Consider the following 20,849-nt stretch of genomic DNA (forward strand, 5'->3'; position numbering starts at 1 on the left):
GCCTCGAGGTGACAGGTTCCCCACCCCTATCCTAGACTAATAGCTTTTGTTACAGTGACAGGTTAACAAAAGAGCAACATTGTAAACTTAACAATACAAATAAACTTAGCATTAATACAATAAGAAAACGTAGGTGATGATGATGCCTAATAAAACATTTTTATTTCCCTCAAGCATGTTACTTGAAGTTTATTTTCCATTGTTTTATTCCTTTTTCACTTGTGCTTTGAAAGCTAGATATAGTAAAATCTTTAAAAGTTGTATGTATTGTGTCTGTTATCCAGAGTGAAAAACTACACAAAAACCACACTTAAATCTGCCGAAGTATATATATTAAGGAACTAAGACTATCTTTTAGCTTTTCTATTTGGTTTAAAAGTTCAAATTAAATATTGCCATTCCATTTGATACCATTCCATGGTATCCAGAAGAGCACTTTGTGAAATAACTGGTCTCATTTCTTTTCCTAGAAGAGTTCAGGGTAACAGATAGGGCTATATCATAGACTGTGTATTCAGAATGATATTAAGAGTCATTATAATGTAGCAGAAATGCCTCAGTAAAGAATATGAGAGCAAATATTAGAAAATTGAGAATTAAAATGTGCATCTTTATATGTGCATCTATGTAGAGAGCCTTTTAATTCATGCTCCTAAGTTTGAAAAATAGCGGCATGGATAGTGATAAAAAAGGTTGTGAATGTCAGTGGAACAAACAATTTTTTAAAATGTTCATAAGAATATCTGTAATTCATTGATGTAATTAACATTGTATCTTTAAAATTAATAGTACCATGCTTTGTCAGGATAGAGGTATAAAGCATTCCATAATTATCATTAAAAAACAATATTACATTGTTTAATCAAGTCTAAACATAGGTACACATGAAGAACAATACAGGTATATTTTGAACTTGTTTGGTCACGGAAAATTTCCTGGAAAAGTTGGGTTTCTGGATCTTAATGAATCATGAAGTCACTCAGTGTACATGAGACAGTATGGGTAAAATGAAGCTGGACCAGATAGAACAGCAAGTAATATAGAATGACTAGGGTAGAAGAAGAGAATGTAAACTTGAGAAAAGGTGAAGGAAGCCAAGTAGAACAGGCTGATTGATGAGATTTTAGTTGATTGACTCGGCTATGATGGGCTCAAGGGAGATGGTGGAAAATTTGTGGGATCTGTGGCAGTTTTCTATATACAGGAAAACACGTCTCCTATAGTGGGAGAATGTTTTACTGGAGAAAAGACTGCTGTTTAGGAAAGCAAATTATAACTATCTGAATGAACTAGAGATTGTGTCGTATAAGGGTATAGAAATCAGAAAGAGTATGTGAAAGATTATAGAGGTTGAATTTCTAGAATTTATCAGCTGTTGAATATTATAGCTATGTTGAAATCACTTTGACTATTTAAACATTTTCTTTTTAGGCTCCCAAAATGAAACTGTTTGTAGTGGGGGTGGGGAACCTGCAGCCTTGAGGCCACATGTGGTCCTCTGGGTCCTCAAGTGCAGTCCTTTGACTGAATCCAAACTTCACAGAATAAATCTTAATAAAAGGATTTGTTCTGTAAAACCCCATGAAGTAAGTGCAGTTATTATCCTCATTTTACAGATGAGGAAACTGAGGCTTAGGAGAGGCTGTGACTTGCCCAAGATCACATAGCTAGTAAGTTTCTTTTTTTTTTTCAGTTCTTATAATGGCTCTTTAATAGTATTTTATTTTTCCTCAATTACATATCAAGACAGTTTTTAGCATTCATTTTTACAAGATTTTGAGTTCCAAATTTTTCTCCCTCCCTCCCCTCTTTTGAAAATGGTAGGCAATTTGAAATAAGTTATACATGTGCTATCATGTAAAGCTTATTTCCACATTAGTCACAGTTGTGAAAGAAGAAACAGATTAAAAGGGAGAAAAAACATGGAAAAGAATGAAGTGGAAAAGTATACTTTGATATGCATTCAGAGTCCATCAGTTCTTTATCTGGATATGTATAGCATTTTCCTTCTTGAGTCCGTTGTACTTGTCTCGGGTCATTGTGTTGCTGAGAAGAGCTGAGTTGTTCATAGTTGATCATCACACAATGTTGCTGATATTATGTAGAGTGTTTTCCTGGTTCTGCTCATTTCACTTTGTAGCAGTTTATACAAGTCTTTCTACGTTTTTCTAAAATCCACCTGTTCATCATTTCTTATTGCACAGTAGTATTCTACTACATTCATATACTACAGCCTGTTCAGTCATTCCCCAATTGTTGGATATCCACTTAATTTCCAACATTTTGCCACCACAAAAAGGACTGCTATTAATATTTTTGCACGTATAGATCCTTTTCCCTTTTTTTTATTATCTCTTTGGGATACAGACCTAGTAGTGGTATTGCTGGATCAAAGGCGAGGCACAGTTTGGTTGCTCTTAGGGCATAGTTCCAAATTGTTCTCCAGAATAGTTGGATCTGTTCACAACTCCACCAACAGTGCATTAGTGTCCCAACTTTCCCACATCCTCTCCAATACTTATATCATTTTTTTATTACATTAGCCAATCTGATAGGTTGAGGTGGTACCTCACAGTTGTTTTAATATGTATTTCTCTAATCAAAAGTTATTTAGAGCATTTCTTCATATGCCTATAGATAGCTTTGATTTCTTCATCTGAAAACTGCCTGTTCATTTCCTTTGACAATTTATCAATTGGGGAATGGCTTGTATTCTTATAAATTTGACTCAATTTTCTATATATTTGAGAAATGAGGCCTTTATCAGAGATACTTGCTGTAAAGATTATTTCCCAACTTTCCGCTTTCCTTTTAATTTTGGTTTGCATTAGTTTTGTTTGTGCAAAAGCTTTTTAATTTAATATAATCAAAATTAACTGTTTTACATTTCATAATGCTCTGTATCTCTTGTTTGGTCATGAACTTGTAACTCACTTAACTTCTTTAAGAATTTGGATGCTATGCCACTTTGTGCATATGTGTTTAGTATTGATATTATTTCATTGTCTATGGTATCTTTTAGCAAGATGTAGTTTCCTTCCTTATCTCTTTTAATTAGGTCTATTTTTGCTTTTGCTTTGTCTGAGATCAGGATTGCTGCCCCTGCTTTTTTTACTTCAGCTGGACCATAATATATTCTGCTCCAGCCTTTTACCTTTATTCTCTGTGTATTTCTCTGCTTCAGATGTGTTTCTTGTAAACAACATGTTTTCAGATTATGGTTTTTGATCCACTCTGCTATGCACTTCCATTTAATGAGAGAGTTTATCCCATTCACATTCACAGTTATGATTACTGTGTATTTCCCTCTATCCTATTTTCCTCCTGTTTATCCTCTCTCTCCTTTCACTCTTTACCTCCTTGACAGTGTTTTGCTCCTGTCTACCACCTTTCCTGGTCTGTCCTCTCTTCTGTCAATCTCCCCTGCTTTTTACTTAATATCCTTCCTTCCTACTTTTCTGTCAGGTAAAATAGATTTCTATATTCAACTGATTGTGTATATTCTTTCTTTGAGCCAGTACTGATGAGAGTAAGTTTCAAGGGATGCCCGTTGCCCCTCTTCCCATTTTTCTCTCCATTGTAATAGGTTTTTTGCACCTCTTCGTGTGAAATAATTTACCCCATTCTACCTCTCCCTTCTGCACCCAATGTACTCCTCTTCCTCATCCCTTAATTATTTTTATGTCATTCCCTCAAATTCACCTTATATCCATACCCATTGTCTGTTTATATTCCTTCTAGCTATGCTATTAGTGGTACAGTTTTTTAAAATTACAAGTATGATCTTCCCATCTAGGGATGTTAAAAGTTTAGCTCCATTAAATCTCTTATGTTTTCTTTTACCTTTTTAGGCTTCTCTTGTATCTTGATATTGGAGATCAAATTTTTTGTTCATTTCTGGTCTTCTCCTTATGAAAACTTGAAATCCTACTATTTCATTGAATGACCATTTTTTTCTTTGAAATATTCTGCTTAATTTTGCCAGGTAGTTGATTCTTGGTTGTAATCCTAGCTCCTTTGCCTTCCAGAATATCATGTTCCATTACCTCTGATCCTTTAATGTTGCAGCTGCTAAATCCTGTATAATCCTGATTGTGGCTTTCTAATATTTAAATTATTTCTTTTTGGCCACTTGCAATATTTTTTTCCTTGATCCGATGGTTCTGTGATTTGGCTATAATGTTCCTTGAAGTTTTTATTTTGAACACCTTTCCTGAGGTGCTCAGTGGATTCTTTCAATGCTTATTTTGCCCTCTGGTTTCAGGATATCAGGGCAATTTTCCTTGATAATTTCTTGAAAGATGTCATCCAGGTCCTCCTTCTGATTGTGGCTTTCAGGTAGTTCAGTGATTCTGACATTGTCTCTCCAAATCAGTTTTCCAGGTCAGTTGCTTTTCCCATATTTTATGTTTTCTTCTATTTTATCATTCTTTTGAATTTGTTTGATTGATTTTTGATGTCTCATAGAGTCACTCGCTTCCTCTTGCCCAATTCTAACTTTTAAGGAGCTGTTTTCAACTCAGTTAGCTTTTGTACCTCCTTTTCCATTTGGCCAGTTGTACTTTTTAAGAAGTTTTTTTCAGTGGATTTTTGTATCTCCTTTTCCATTTGCCCAATTCTACTTTTTAAGGAGTTGTTTTCTTTTTTCCAATCTGTTGACTCTTTTTTCATAATTCTCTTGCATCATTCTCATGTCTTTTCCCAATTTTTCTTCTTCTCTTATATGATTTTTAAGCTCCTTTTTGAGCTTAAAAAGTTATTCCATGAGTTCTTTCTGGGCTTGAGACCACTTCCTGTTTTTTCTTTGGGGTTTTGCCCATGGGCGTTTTGACATTGTTGTCCTCATCTGAGTTTGTGTCTTGATCTTCCCTATCACCATAATAACTTTCTATGGTCAGAGTCTTTTTTTGTTGTTGTTGTTGCTTTTTGCTCATCTTTTTTTTTTCTTTGCCTTTTTTCCTTTCTTTTAAATTTGAGGTCTGCTTCCAGGGTGAAAGGGACACTGTCTCAGGGGTCTTGTGCCAGGGGCTTCAGGGCCTGGCTGTTTACCTGGTGCTGCACTGATGTTGCCCTGGAGCCTGCAGGGAACCCTTGTGTCTGGTGCTGTGGTGAGATGGTGGGGTGGGAGTTGGCTGGCATTGCTAGAGGCAGTAGGGGATCTGGCAACTCACATGGTACTAAGCTAAGGTCCTAGTGCTGGTGTGTAGGCCAGTGGGGTGTTTCTTCTTTTCCCCATGAGGTGGTCTGGCCTGCTGGAGACTGCTTATTTGCCTGGGACTATGGTGAAGCATGTGGTGGTTCTCACAGCTTGAGTCTGCCTGTTAACCTGGCTTTGCTGAGGCAAGTGGGGAGTCCTGGTGTTGGCATTTGCCTGCTCCACCACACTGGGGTTCAAGATCTCCAGCTAGTTTTTTGAGGTAGAGCTTACTGGGATGCTTCCTCTCCTAGGCTGCATTCCCCTTTTACCCACGTGAGACAGACCTTTCTTGCCAATCTTCCAAGTTTCTTGGACTAAAAGATTGTTTCACCCCATCTTTTTGCTGGTTCTGTTGTTCCAGGATTTGTTTTGGGGCCCTATTTGATGGTTGTTCAGAAGTGAATGTGGGAATGTTAACAGTGATTTACTGCTTACTCCACCATCTTGGCTCCCAGAAATCTATAACTTAATTTTTAAAAAAAATTTACTAAATGTCTGGCATATAGGTAGAATGAGAGATTACAACTAGACAGTTCCCTTGCTATATTGGAAGCCATATAATATCAGCAGACCTTGAGGAAGACCCTTAGCACATTAGATGGACCCCCTATTCAGGATAAGAGGATGTGGACAGAAGCATGGTTGCCCAGGATGAGAAGGCATAGATAAGATGGCCTCAACACTGTTGGTAGAAGGACCCACTTTGACATAGCAGATGCATGGAAGTATTGAAATGTGTACTTAGGCATTGCACTCCAAGTGTATGTGTAGAAGTCTTTCAGCATGGAAGCTAACTGTTGTTGTTCAGTCATTTTTCAGTCTTGTCTGATTCTTCATGACCTTTTTTGGGTGTTTTCTTGGCAAAGATACTGAAGTGGTTTGCCATTTTCTTCTCCAGTTCATTTTATAGATGAGAAAACTGAGCAAACAGGGTTAAGTGACTTCCCCAGAATCATGCAGCTAGTAAGTGTCTGAGACCACATTTGAACTCCAGAAGATAAGTCTTCCTTACTCCAGGCTAATCCAGTAAGTTTTGCTAAAAAACAACAAAACTTCGGTAGGCTGTATATTAGATGCCTAAGCTCTAAAATATTCAAAGCCCATTTAGTGAAGTGGATAATGTGGTGGGCCTGGAATCAGGAAGAACTAAGTTTAAATCTGGCCTCAGACACTTATAAGCTGTTTGATCCAGGGCAAGAAACTTACCCTATTGGTGTCTCAGTTTCCTTGACTATAAAATGGGGCATTGGCAGTGATTTCTTTTGGAAGAAACTAACAGAACTTGTTGTTTTAAGCTGATAATATGGAAAAGTATTACAGAGGAAAAAGAGCAATAGAATTAGAGGGGTCAGGAGACCTGGATTCCAGTCCCAGCTCTGCTGTGAGGTATATGACCGTGGGCAGTTGATAATCTGCTGGATCTCAGTTTCCTTGTTATAAAACAAGAGGATTGGACTACATAATCCCTGTAAGTCTGTAGACTGTGTGCTTAGCAAAATTGTAACCAGATCAGCAAGCACATGACGAGTAGACTTGTAAGATCTAATCGTCTGCTATTTCTGGTTACGTTGCTGGACTTTGGGTAAGGTTTGAGTCTATCTGTTCTATGAAAGTACTTTTTTTTTCTCATAAAACTACTGAAATTGAGACTGAGTACCATCATAAGTGGTATGAGGAAGAGTCAGGGAGATGTATTCTGTCAGAATACATACCTTACTTTAAAATAGTTCAGTCTGTTAAATAGCAATGTTCACATTGACAACCAGAATGAAGACTCTTTTTGTACAAATAAAGTTGAACAGAAAAAATTTTTAGATTGTTTTTGTTTTAATACTTATCTATGTTTTTTGAATAGCTAACAGGATAGTTATTAATTTAAAAATCACTCACTTAGGGATTCCCAATTAGAAAACTCCCCATGAAAACCTTTGTTGTAGAACTAGGCCTATTTCCTCATTTCGGCTGCTAAGTATAGTATTCTTTATTTCCTTAAAGGTTCCAAGTCAGCATAGATGAATGTAAGTGCATATCTTGTATCTGTATGTCTTAGTATTTTCCTCAGATGATAAGAGTTATCCAGTGGTTATAAAAAATGTAGACTTTTTCTCATAATTATAGGGGTTTTTTTTTGTCTCTAAGGATCTTTTTTGTCTTGTAATGTTATAATGGAAAATAGCTTCTTCAGTAAGCACCCATATTTCAATATTTACTTCCTACTAAAGTTCTTTATCATAAACATGTTACTGTTGCCCACTAAAACATACCTTTAAAATTTTGATTTAATCATGTTTCTGCTTAGTATTAGAGCTTTAAAAAAAACTTAGACCTTTTTTAAGGCAAAATTGAACCCACTTAATCTGAATACAAATTATTCTCTTACTTTTTTGATTTATCTTATTATTAGCTAGATTTGGATGGATCCGTAGAAAGCACTCCTGAAAAATCCCTATTTAATAGGAGAGTTGTTGCTAAATGCATGAAAAAATGAAGGAATGAATAAATTAAATACTTGTTGAGCACTTATGAAGATCTAGTTTATACAAAAATACTTTTTAAACATTTTGTATCTAATGAGATGAAATTGAACAAAGATTACTTTAAGTTTAAATTTTACACTTAAACTACACATTTACAGTGGAAGAGATAGGCAGCTGATCTTTTGAAAAAGATCTGAAGCTTTTAGTGGACTGCAAGCTCAATATGAACCAATTATGTGACATGGCAGTCCAAAACTATAGAAGTGAGGAGGTCAGATCACATCTGTAGTAATGCATTCAGTTTGGACCACCACATTTTAGAAGGGGCCCCATTTAGGCATCCAGAAGTGGGCAACCAGGACAGTTAAAGGTCCTCAAGTTCATGCTACATGAAGATTAGTTAAAGAACCTGAGCATGTTTATCCTGTAGAAGAAAAGAGTTGGAGGTGCAGGAGTGGGATAGGAGAACATGGTAGTGCATTTAACTATTCAAAGGGTTGTCATATTCTGTTTAGCCCAACGAGACAAAACTAGGAATACTGGGTAAAAGTTGCAAAGACATACATTTCCTTGTTCTAAGGAAATACTTCTTAGCAATTGGAGTTATCCAAAAATGGAATGGTCTTCCTTTTGAGGTAGTGAATTCATACAAAAGCTGAACAAGCACTTCTTACAGAGGATGCCTCTGGAGTCCCTTTCATCTTGGTGATTCCATGATTCTTTTAGGGTAGGAATTTTAACCTGGCACCCATGAACTTGTTTTGAAAAAATATTTTTGACAACTGAATTTCAATATTCATAACTGGTTTCCTTTGTCATGCTTTGTATTTCATATATCTAAAAATATTATTCTGAAAAGTAATCCATAGGTTTCACCAGTTTGCCGAAGGGTCTATGACACAAAATGTATAAGCTCAGATTTATTTTGATGCTGGGCCTCTGTACTGTCTTCACTTACAAATGTTTGTTTTGTAGAGGGGACAATGGGATAAAATTGTCTAAAGCATTATGTTAGATGTCCATGTTTAGGAAGTTTTTCCCAGTTTAAAATATTTTGGTTTTATTCCTGGTCAGTATTTTGCTGGCTCTTTTTTGTTGTTGTTCATCTTTTCTGAGTCTTTGATTTTCCCTTCTCTTTTTCATGTAATAGTTTTTTGTCTTTTTTGCTTTTCTTTTAATAGATCAACTTGCTTGGTGGATGTACTTTAATATGGAACTTAATTTCTAGACCTAAAATATCAGTCTTTGCATGGAAAGTACATCTGCCAATCTAGCAGTTCCCTTCCTTGCATTTTTTTTGTCTCTTTTCTCTTATGTTTCACTCCAGCTGTGGAAGTGTCTTGGAAAGATGTCATTGGGCACTTGTAGACCTCAGTTTAGCTACAGTCAGCATGTTTGCATAATCTGGAACTGTTGTTGGTGGAGCCAACCCAGTAAATGAACTGGATTAGTAGATGTATTATTAATATAAAGACCAGTTCACAGGTAAAACACCAACCTGGTTATTCATTGAACTCTCCTTGGACAGAGATATTTCCCTACATGTAAGAGAGTATAAACACATAGAACCAAACAACAGGAAAGTTTAAAGGTTAGAAGCATTTTTACCTTGATTATCTTTAACAGATATGCCTCTAATAAACTAAAGAGGTCAGTTTATACCTCATTTGGAGTATCTTAAAAGACTTTTTATTCAGAGGACCTGCCTGTGTTTCATTATACACATATGTTTTTATAGATATAAGTGGGGGGGAGCAATACATAATAACAGGATGGGGAAGATACCCATCTTAGGGTCATGAAGAAGTCCACGGTGCAACTAGGTGGGAAAAAATGAGATAGCTGCGCTGGGAACCCACCTTAAATGAAAATCCAGAGAAGCTCACTCCTGTCTACCCTTCACCTTCTCCAGTCAGAGGAAGGGAGGAGCCCCAGGGATAGGGGACATTGAGGTCCTGTACACATCAGGGTTAATGTCCTTTGAGATGAAGAGATTCTGGATATCCTTGAGAATATAAGATAAAGAGAGTCTATCAGTGAAATCCAGGAGAGTGTACTGGGGTGGCAAATAATGAGGGGTTTTTGAAGATGGAGGAGATATGAGCATGTTTTTAGGCAGTAGGAAAGCAGCATGGCAAACTAAGAAGTTCATACCCTTTTCAGTAGGCAGAGATCCATTGAAGATTTTTGAGCAAGATAATAACATGATTAGAGCTGAAAATTATCCTCACCACTTTGTGTAAGCTAAATTTCAAGTGGAGATTAGACTGGAGGCAAGGAGACCAAGTAGAAGATTACTGCCACTAGTTCATCCTAGTGAGGTGAACTTGAAAAGGCTAAATTAGCCTGGTGACACAGTGGGAATAGAAAGGAAAGGATGCATGCAAGCTGCATTTCAGAAGGCAGATCGTCAGGTCTTGGCAATTGATAGATTTGATGGGTTAGGGAGTTGAAGGAATGAGAGATGACTATTTTAGGCCTGTGTGGGAGAATGATACTATTAACAAAAATGAACAAATTAGGAGGGGCAGGTTTAGGGGCAAATGACTCGAAGTTCCAGTGGGACATTCAGGTGAAGATTTTTCAACTGGCGGTTTGAGATATAATACCAGAGCAAAGGAAAAAAGTCAGACTTGGAAATCAAGATCTGGATTTTATCTTCATAAAGATGGTAGTTGAGAATAATGGTGCTCCATGAGTTCTTTTAACCAGATGTGGCAATTAGGTTATTTGGAAGTTAGAGTCAGGATTCAGGGATCAACATGTTAGATGTAGAACCTTACTGACCACCTTGAGAATGTCTATTTTTTGGTCATAAAAGGATCATTGTAAATGATTCAGAACAAACATATCACCTATAGCAAAAAAACAAAAACAAAAACAAAGAACATTCTTCAATTTAAATCAGCATTTATTCAGTACTTACTATATGTCACGCACCGTGCTTTATGCTAGAGATACAAAAACAAAATGAAAGCAGTCACTCGCCTTAAAGAGTTTTCATATTGATGAGGGGGAGTAGTTTTACTTAATCCTCTCAAAAATTTACTAGCTTAATGGTGGTATATGTCACTTAATCTCTCTGAGCATCAATTTCCTCATCTGTAGAAGAGGGTAACAAATACCTGTGGTACATTCCTCATTTGGTTTTGAGGATCAAATGAGGTAATGCATATAAAGTACGTTGCAAACCTCAGAGTAATAGATGAATATTAGTAATAATAGTGGTAGTAAGTGAAGGATATGGGAAAAGCTTAGATGTAATAGTCTCAGAATTTTGAAAAATTGTATGTGTTTTCCTTTGCTAAAAGTGATATGGGATGAGGATGAATGGCCTCAAGAGTCCATAATAATTTTAAAAAACAGTGTATTCATTATCAGGGTGAGGTAAACAAAAATACCCAGAAGGTATAATTTTTGTTTTCTATTTGACAGATATTAAAAACGTACATCTTTCTGAAGAGCTAAAGTATTCTTTGTGAGGGAACTATAAGTAATGGCTTTACATTCAGAAGATGGTGAACTTAACACTTGGAAGAAGAATGTTTTATGATTTTCATTGTCTGTAAACTGAGGCCCAGAGAAGTTATGACTTCTAAGATCACAAAGCTAGTTAATGGCAGAGCCTGGACTAGAATCCAGATCTCCAGACTTTCATTTTAATACTTTTTCTACCAAACTAAACTATCTACTTTTGAGTATTTAAGTGCAAGATTAAGACTGATTTTTAGAAGCTGCTAGGTGGATAGAGCAACGGCTCTAGAGTCAGGAGGACCTGAATTCAAATCTGGCCTCAGACACTTGACACTAGCTGAGTGATCCTAGGCAAGTCACTTAACCCCAATTGCCTCATCAGAAAGAAAGATAGAAAGAAAAAAAGACTAGTTTTTATATAGTAATACTCTGCTTGCCTGATGCACAGACATCTGGCATCCTTACCTGTTATGCAGATCCCTAGAAGTGAGAGAAATCTTTAAGCAGAAATACCTGTGAAAAGAATTGAAAATTAAAGAATGTGAATTGTGATTGTCTAGTTAGTTCCCTGAGCCAATAGTATGTTTTTATTGTTTCACAGTGATTACCAAAACTTTGGTGGCGTTAAAACAATGAAAGGGAAGAAGCAAAAAAAAAGGAAAAAGGGAAATGGTGAGAACAAGCAAAAAAAAAGTCAATCAGCAGGCATTTGTTATGTACCTTCTGTGTGTGTATAGGATTCTAGGGATAAGACTCATTCAGTCAACAATCAACAATATTAAACTCCAATTGTGTGCCAGGTACTATGCTAAGCACTGCGTATATAAAGAATGTTAAATAAAATAGTCCCTGCCTTCTAATGGGTGCAACAGCATAAAAGAAGTAGGTACATACAGCATAAAAGAAAGGTTAGAGAAGATTATTTGGAGGAGAGAGGGACAGAATTGGTGTTAGAGTTGAGTCCAGAGTGAGGACAGTAGGGACAATGAGAAGCAGATCAAGTGACCCATAGAAATACAGCCAGCCACCAAGTGGGAGAAAATACCACCTCTAACAGTATTCTGGTGGGCTCCTACTCTACTGCAGGGATTCTTAACTTTTTTTTGTATCTTAGACTCCTCTGGCAATCTGATCAGGTCTGTGGACACCCTTCTCAGAAAGTTTTTAAATTCAGGAAATAAAATACATAGGATAGGGGGCAGCTAGGTGGCGAAGTGGATGGAGCACTGGCCCTGAATTCAGGAGGACCTGAGTTCAAATCCAGCCTCAGACACACAATACTTACTAGCTGTGTGACCCTGGGCAAGTCACTTAACCCCATTGCCTAGCCCCCCCCCCAAAAAAAATACATAGGATTACAAAGGAAACCAATTATATTGAAATACAGCTATCAAAACAGAAAAAAAAAAAAAAAAAGTTCCCATTATCTCAGGATAATATTTCTAAGAACCTGTCCTCCAGTGAAAGGCAAGAGGGAAAAATTTAGGTTGTATTGTTGAATAGAGTTTTGCTAACTTTAAAATAAAACTGAAAATATCTGCATAAAAATGAAAGGGGTACACCAAGACACCTCAGAATATTAGGTCATATTATTTATTTGTATAGTTTTAGTCACCTAAAGCTACTAAGCATAGATTTTATGCTGTTTATAGCTAAATTTAAACTTTTAGCATGAGATTATTGATAGATAAAAGTGTCCCTATATTTATCCTGAATGTTAGTTGAAAAGGCAAAACGCTTTTGTAAATTAATGCCATTGTTGAGATCTTCAAACTGTTTTTCAAAATATTTTTAATCATATACCTTTATGAGTAAAAAATTTTTGAGCACTCACCCCCGATTTATGCATATTTGTACTGCTATTGCATACATTATTAAAATACGCAGAAAGGGAAATTTTAAAAAAGATGAGATAAAGGTGAAATATTAGTGATACAAACAGCACTGTATTGTACTGAAATATCATTAATATTTTGAAATAATATTGAATATGCTTTATTTTTTGAAAATTTTAGTGTAACACTTTTTATGCTAGTTATATTAAATAATGGTCCAATCATATGGTATTTTGATACTTGGTTTTTAATAGTTAACATAGCTGTAAAAATACACTTCACAAATAATGGAAAAGCTGCATTATTGGTTGTACTTTACTAAATTGTCTTACTTATTTTTCATTCCTATCTATTTAAAAGTTTTTATTGAAATTTGTCCACTAAATTTCCATCTTGCCTGTTGACAAGCAATAGTTCTTGAAACTAATCAGAATTCCTTGCATTTTTATATTTTAAGTAAATAGCTTCAAAACCCATTTTTAAACAGGTTAGAAAATAATGCTTTCAAGTTCAAATGTGTACCTTTGAGAGTTTTTTCTACATTATTTTTGGCAACAAAAGCTTAGTTTTTAAATGCTATGCTATCATAATAGCTTCATACTATTATTAAGTAGGGTTTTTTGGGGGTTTTTTTTAGGCAGTTGGGGTTAAATGACTTGCCCAGGGTCACACATCTAATGTCAAGTGTTTGGTCTGAGGCCAGATTTGAACTCAGGCCCTCCAACTTTAGGGCCGGTGCTCTACTTTAGGGCTGGTGCTCTATCTACTGTGCCACCTACCTGCCCCCATTAGGTAGTTTCTAAATGTACTATGTATACTCAGAGCAAAGGTTCTTTGTTAGGAATACTGGGTATAAATCTGTATTTCAAATAATCTTTTGTAAAAAATATCTTGTAGTAATATTTACATAAATCTTACATGTATTCCAAATAATAATTGCGTTCTCGTTATCTTCAATAGAATTTCTTTATCTTTTCTTCCTGAGTTTTGTTAGTAATATTTTTAGTAATAATTTTTTTGTATTTTACATCCTGCTACTTTATTAAAGCTATTACTTGAAACTATTGCTTTCACTAATCCTCTGGGGTTCTCTCAGTAAATCATCCTATCATCTGCAAAAAGATAATTTTTTTTCTTTTTGTTCTTATTTTATTGCTATAACCAGCATTTCTAGTACTACATCAAATAATAGTGGAGATGATGGAAATCCTTGTTTTACACCTGATTTTTTTTTGAAACATTTTTTAATGTTTATTACAAATAAACTCTTAATAAGCTCTTGGTTTCACATATATACTTTAACCATATACAGCAAAGAATTTCTTATTTTTATGTTTTTAGTGTTTTGGGCATAAATGAATGCTGTATTTTTTCAAAAGTTACTGTTTATACTTTTGCTAATGTAGGACCATATTTACAGTCTGTTGTAAAAACAACTATGAGTCATATTTTTAAAAATTCCAATGATGTTACTATAGTATCTTTGCCAATATTTTATTTTATGTTAGTGATATTAGTATATGTATGTTTTTCTGCTTCCTGTCTTCCTCATTTGACTATCAAGACTATATTTGTCACATAAATGGAGTTTGTTATGATGTTATCTTTCTGGTTTTTTTGAGAACCATTTATATAAAAGTTATTTGTTCTTTTTTATAACTAATATTTATATAGTATTTTAAGATTTGTAAAATGCTTAATATATATTATCTCAGTTGATCTTCACAACTCTGTGAGATATGTGCTATTGTTATCCTCATTTTACAGATTAGGAAACTGAGGCAGAGAAAGGATAAATGACTTACTGAAGGACACATGGCTAGTAAATATCTGAGGCAGGATTCAAGCTTTGATCTTCCTAATTCTAAGTTGAGCTCTGTCTACTGTGTCACCTAACTTTCTTGTTTATTTTTTAAATACTTGATAGAATTCACTTGTAAGTTCATCTTGACCTGGTTTGTTTTGAGGGGTGGAGGATAGGATTTTTGACTTGCTGAGAACTATAACTTTCCTAAATTAAGCTACATTATTTTCTGTTTTGCTAATCTGGGTATCATATCTTTGTAAATTTTCATTTTATTCAGAGGTTTGGAGAAGGAGTCATTTGTAATTGAGTATAGTAGTTTCTGACAGTTTCATTTTTGGGCAGAAGGATGAAAGACCATCTACATTTGTCTTAAGTACTATTCTGAAACATAAAGCACCATGTTGAAAGGACAGGAGGCAGCATCTGTCAGGGTCATCAAAACATCACCACTACCACCTGGACCACCACCTCCACTTTGTTGTTGTTCAGTCATTTCAGTTGCATCCAACTCTTCATGACCTCATTTGATATTTTCTTGACAAGGTACTGCAGTGGTTTGGCTTTTCCTTCTCCAACTCAATTTACAGGTGAGAAAACTGAGGTAAAAAGGGTTAAGTGACTTCCTCAGGCTCACATAGCTAGTAAGTGTCTGAGGCCTGATTTGAGCTCAGAAGATGAGGCTTCTGACTCCAGGCTCGACATTCTGTCCGCCTAGCTGCCCATCCATGTCCCGTTAGTCCACAGTAGAGGTAGTCCAGGGCTGTGAATCCAAAAGCCCTAGTTGTAGCAGGACCCCCAGACATCCTATCCTGCTTTTTGTCCTGCCTCTCCAGCCATTCAAAGGGAGCAGTTCCTGTGGAGAATGGCTCTACCATCCTCGCCACCTAATAACTTGAGTAATTGCTATCAACAGACAGATAAGCCAGGGGCCCTGGGAACAGTAACATTGGCCATGCTTCCAGTCCAGTCCCTGAACCTAACACCCAAGTAAGCAGCTTAAGTCCTGTGAATAAGCGAATCAGCCATCCTTTGCTACCTCTAGGACAAACACGTAGCTCAGATGAAGTTGTATAGCACCTTGAGGGAAGGAGAGGAGGAAACATATGTTAGAAGAATCAAACCATCATTACAGCACCACATGACCCACCACTTTCAGCTACTGGTCACCCACCACCTGTAGGCAAGAACCACATCCCTTGTCTCCTTGGCAATCACAGCCATATAAGACTTGGAAAAGAAAGTTCTTGTCACCAGAATCCTTGGCACTGTGAGATGATTCAGCATCAGAAACATTCTAAATGACATTGAAGAAGATGCTGTGTGGGGCAGCTAGATGGCACAGTGAATAGATCACTGGCCCTGAAGTCAAGAGGACCTGAGTTCAAATCCGGCCTCAGACCAAACACTTGACACTAGCTGTGTGACCCTGGGCAAGTCACTTAACCCCGATTGCTTCACCAAAAAGCAAAAAATTAAAATAAATAAAAAAGAAGAAGATACTGTGCCATGTTTGCCATTGTACTCTAAGTAGTATAGGACTTTTCCATTTGACTTGCCACTGAAATGTAATCTTTCCCATATTTAAAATGTGAGCTCCTTAAGATCAGAGAGCATCTCCATTTTTCTATTTATATTCTTAGCTTTAGATATTGTACCTTACATTGATTGGAACAGTCTGATTCTAGTCTATTCTTTTTCCCACCCAGACTTGAATCTCACTGAATCTTCCTCATTTTTCTTCTTCATTAGCCTTTTATTATCATCATTTGTTTTGCTTGATACATTCTTTCCTTGAATCTACCCTTCCACTCAAACACAAGTTCTCATGCTGTATAACCCAGTCCACACTTCTGTTTATTACATTTCTACCACTATACATTTTTTCTAATTTTCATTGTATCCTAGATAAGATTGAAGTTCAGGATACACCCTCCTATATATATATCTTTATGTTTCATTGACCATTCATGTAGTGCCCTCATAAGAAAAAATAGTACATTTCTTCTCCTTTCTCCTAAACATCCATTTTCCCCTCTATATTAAGTAAGCTCAGCTTGTAGACTAAATTATTTTTGGGATCAAAGCATTTTGTCTTACTTTTTTGGGCACGTGATATTCCAAGCTTTTCTCTCCTTGCTATTTATGTTTCTGACTGAAGTTCCTTAGATTTCTTCTTAGCCACTTGCAATGTTTTCTAACTTGTGATTTCTTAAACATTTTCTCTTGCAACACCTTTTTACCTGAGAAATTTTTACATGGCCCTGGATATCTAGGTATATAAAATAGGTGTACAAATCAAACATTTACTGATAATAAATCATAAATTTATTTTAAGACAATTCTTTGTTGTATGTATATAATTTTACCATTTATTAAAGAAGAAAGCAAATTTGTATACTAATGAGATTGATGTGCTTGTTTATTTTTACATGAAAATTAAATCTTGGTGGAATATTTGATACTGCAGGATGTAAAGCATCTTTACTGTTTTCCAGAGTTGATTGATCTTTTGATTTTATAATTGTCAAAGCTAAGAATACTGCTTTGCATAAATATGTAGTACAAAATGGCAAAATGTTTATGCTATTTTTAAGGCCATTTCAGAAATGGTTGGAAATTCTGTCCTAATCCCAAGCCAAAATTCATTTAATGATTTTGTATATACAGTAAAAACACTGCAATTTGTAACACACAGTAGTCTCGAATCTGAGCCAAAGTGTTTCTGGCAGTGGTCACTGGCGTTGTGTAGCGTGACAGCATCTGCAGTACAAAGTGCACATCTGTGTTCAGAACCAAGGCTGCAGTGAAGTTGCATGGTGCAACACAGGCAGGCGCTGCCAGAGCCCGCGGATTCATTATGCTTTTGATTTTGAATTAATTTTTGGTCACTGCACATTCAGAAACCTTTTACTGTTGCCAAATTTTTCATGACCCCCACAGCAACTCACAGTTTAAGAAGCGCTATTCTAGTTGAGCTAGAACACTCGTGCTTGGCAGTCATAGTTCTGGGCGATTTAACCCAGGATGTTCTTATTTAATGGCATCCTATGAGTTTTGCATAGCTTTTGGTTCTAGTACTTTTGGGCAATTGATTTCTAGAAATAGAATATTCATATTTTTTATTTCATTAGATTTTTCTGGGAGGTCCTTGATTCTTAGTTATTTTTCTAAACACTTTTTCATGTTGATTATAACTCTCATGTATTTCAAATTTGCTTTCTAAATTTTTTTCTAGTATTTCTTGTACTGTTAAATTTTTAAATTCATTTTTTCAGGGATTCTATTGCTAACATTCCCCTTTCGAGTTTAAGAACTCTAATTTCACTCTCTTTAGTCTATTTAGTTTTTTAAATTGTAAGCTTTCCAATTACTTTTGGGGGTTTTGTGGCCATTCCCTTTTCTTTTTTGGAGTTCTGGTTGTAGTTTTTACTTAATTTTCTTCTCTTGAATCTTATTCTAAGAGTATCTTACACAATAGTATTTTTTTTCTTTACTCATTTCTTCACTCTCCACTGTGTTGTGTTCCCCCATCCCTCCCCAGCATTGAGGCTTCTGTTAGAATTTCTCTTTTTCATTATTGTAGTTAGTGGCTTCTTTTAAGCTAATTTGCTTTTCTGACTGTTTTGAGCATCTAAATAACTAGAGCATTGATTAGGCACTTATGTGTCAGACAACATTTCATTCTTATTTTTGGGAACCCTTTCTTTTTAGTTCTAGATGGCACTGGAACATTGCTTCTGAGTGTCTTTCATCTAGTGCTACCTAGGTTATAATCCTTATGAATTAGATTTTGCTCAAGTGGACCTATGAACTTCATCTTAGGTTACCTAAGAATGAAGGAATCTGGTTGAATTGCTGCTGAAAACAAACTTTTGAGGAGCTTCAGATGGGGCGGCTTTTGAAGATTCTTGGTGGGAATCTACCCTACCTTCTAATAATGACAGCCCTCTAGTAGCCTCCCTGTAACCACTGCCACCAGCACGTAGAGCATAGAGCAGGAAATACACATCTTGGGGACCCCATTAGTGTGACCCTCATCTTTTTTCTGCCTTTTTCCCCTTTTTCTGTAGTTTTCTAAAAGGCATTTCTTTCTGTTTTGAAGTGGTAAAGAGGTTCTGCTTAGACAAACCTTGGTCATCTCACTAGGCATCTGAACAGTGTATCAATGTAGTTAGTCTAATTGGGAGTGCTTGCCAAGTTTTACCCTAATAGGAATAAGTAAATAAGGTGTTCCTGGGTTTAAACAGAATGAAAGACTAGATATTATTGATGGATTACTGGCACATTTTTACATAAAACAAAGTTACTGATTGAAAAGCTTAGTTACCTTAGAGTTCTCAAAGTTACTATGTGTATATGTTGCTCATAGAGCACATGCAGATCCATAGAAGCACAAAATAATTTTTTTTCCTGATCAGTTCTACTCTAATTTTGTACCCACAGGGAAGGAATATTTCAGAACCATGGCCTTCTCAAGGATAGCAAAGGTAGTCTGTTTTTAGACAGTTGAAGAGCTGATAGTTATACTGACCAAGATTTAGTATTGCCTGGTAATAGTTCAGCCATCTCTGTCATCCCATATTTGTTGATTCAACTTCTGAGCCAGGGTGTTATTCAGAATATAAAATATTATTAGCAAAGAGATTTTATAAGAAAGTTGATTTCATCAGGTACTTACTAGTAAATAACTTTAAATTTTATAACATTAAGAACATAATTTTAATGTTGCTTGTGCCTAGGATTACGTATAAAGTCAAACATAAAGTCAGGTTCTGGGGAAAAATTAAGGATTGTATTATGTTTTCAGAAGCCTCAGATGATGATGATGGTGATTTTGTAAGTATTAGGTTAAGTCTTTGTGAGAATACAGTAGCACAAATTTTTGAGATGATTATTTTGAAAAAAAAGCTTTCATGTCATATTAATGAACTTTACCAAATGAAGAATACATAAGAGGATTCAGGTGGTAGGGAATTTGTATTTTGAAGCTAAAGATGACCTTGCAAAAAACAATACATATATCTGTCAAAGACATGCATTATATATATGGGAAGCAGGAATACCAAAAGCAATTAAGATAGACTAGCAGATAAAGTGACTTGGATTAGATCTTTGAAAACAGGTTTGCAATACAATCTAGCCCAAATAGATTGGCTTGCTCAAATTATTGGGAAAATTCAGGTAACATTTGTAATATAACACATTGACAACATTTATTGTGTCTAGAGCCATAATAGTAGTTTTCTTTGATGAAAGTGATTGTATGACCATGTTAAAAAAAAGATAATGAAGAATAACATTTTTATTGTACATGAAAGTACATTTTCATCAATAATTTGCATAATTAGAAATACTTTGTGATTTATCTGTTTTCTAGGTAATTCGATTCCATGGTGGAGCTCTTCCTGCTTATATCTTGTCTAGTATCCTCCTTACTTATGGAGGACAATTACAGTCCCTTACTTCAGTAGGTAAGAATGTCCATGAAGATTTTTTTGTGATATTAGTCATGAGATTTGAAGTAAAGAAGTTATTAGTCCATTTTATTTCAATGATATTTCAAATTTTAGAACTTTAAAAATTAGCCACATTAGTAACAGATGATTTTTCTTCGACTTCCTTACTTCTAGTAGTCAATTTTTGAATGGCTAACACATTCTAGAAAAATGTCTAGATATTTGCTCCAGATACTTTAGCCATCAGTCCTGCTGTGAGAGTCAACATGATAGAATACTGGATTTGTAGTCAAAGACTAGGGTTTGAATCCTGGTTCTTCCATTTCCTATCTGTGAGACTTTGGGCAAGTCATTTAAACTTTCTGGTCATAGGTCCCTTCATCTGTAATATGAGGAGAGTAAACTGAGATGACCTTTGAGATCCTCTCTAGCACTTCCTCTCTTATCTTTTGATCCTAAGATCCAGAGTTGTGCTAGTAAAATGCATAGACAAATATATTTAAAGGTTGGAAAATAATTCCCTAACATCACCATCATAACTATTGTCTGAAGTACTGATGATGGTTTTCTGAACTACTTGACCCCCACAAAAATTATTTTTGC

The 20,849-nt window shown here is 35.6% G+C and overlaps 1 protein-coding gene across 3 annotated transcripts in view; it reads left to right on the forward strand.

The window, feature by feature from the left end:
- Positions 1-20,849, forward strand: part of PGAP1 (post-GPI attachment to proteins 1) — a 90,914-nt gene that overhangs the window by 47,157 nt on the left and 22,908 nt on the right. For all 3 annotated transcript variants that reach the window (XM_027865971.1, XM_027865973.1, XM_027865974.1), the window contains one exon: positions 20,168-20,261. In XM_027865971.1, the coding sequence (XP_027721772.1) occupies positions 20,168-20,261 (94 nt within the window). The remainder of the gene's footprint in view (positions 1-20,167; positions 20,262-20,849) is intronic.

The sequence above is a fragment of the Vombatus ursinus genome, unplaced genomic scaffold (assembly GCF_900497805.2).
Source record: "Vombatus ursinus unplaced genomic scaffold, bare-nosed wombat genome assembly UNPS02014779.1, whole genome shotgun sequence".
NCBI lineage: Eukaryota > Metazoa > Chordata > Mammalia > Diprotodontia > Vombatidae > Vombatus > Vombatus ursinus.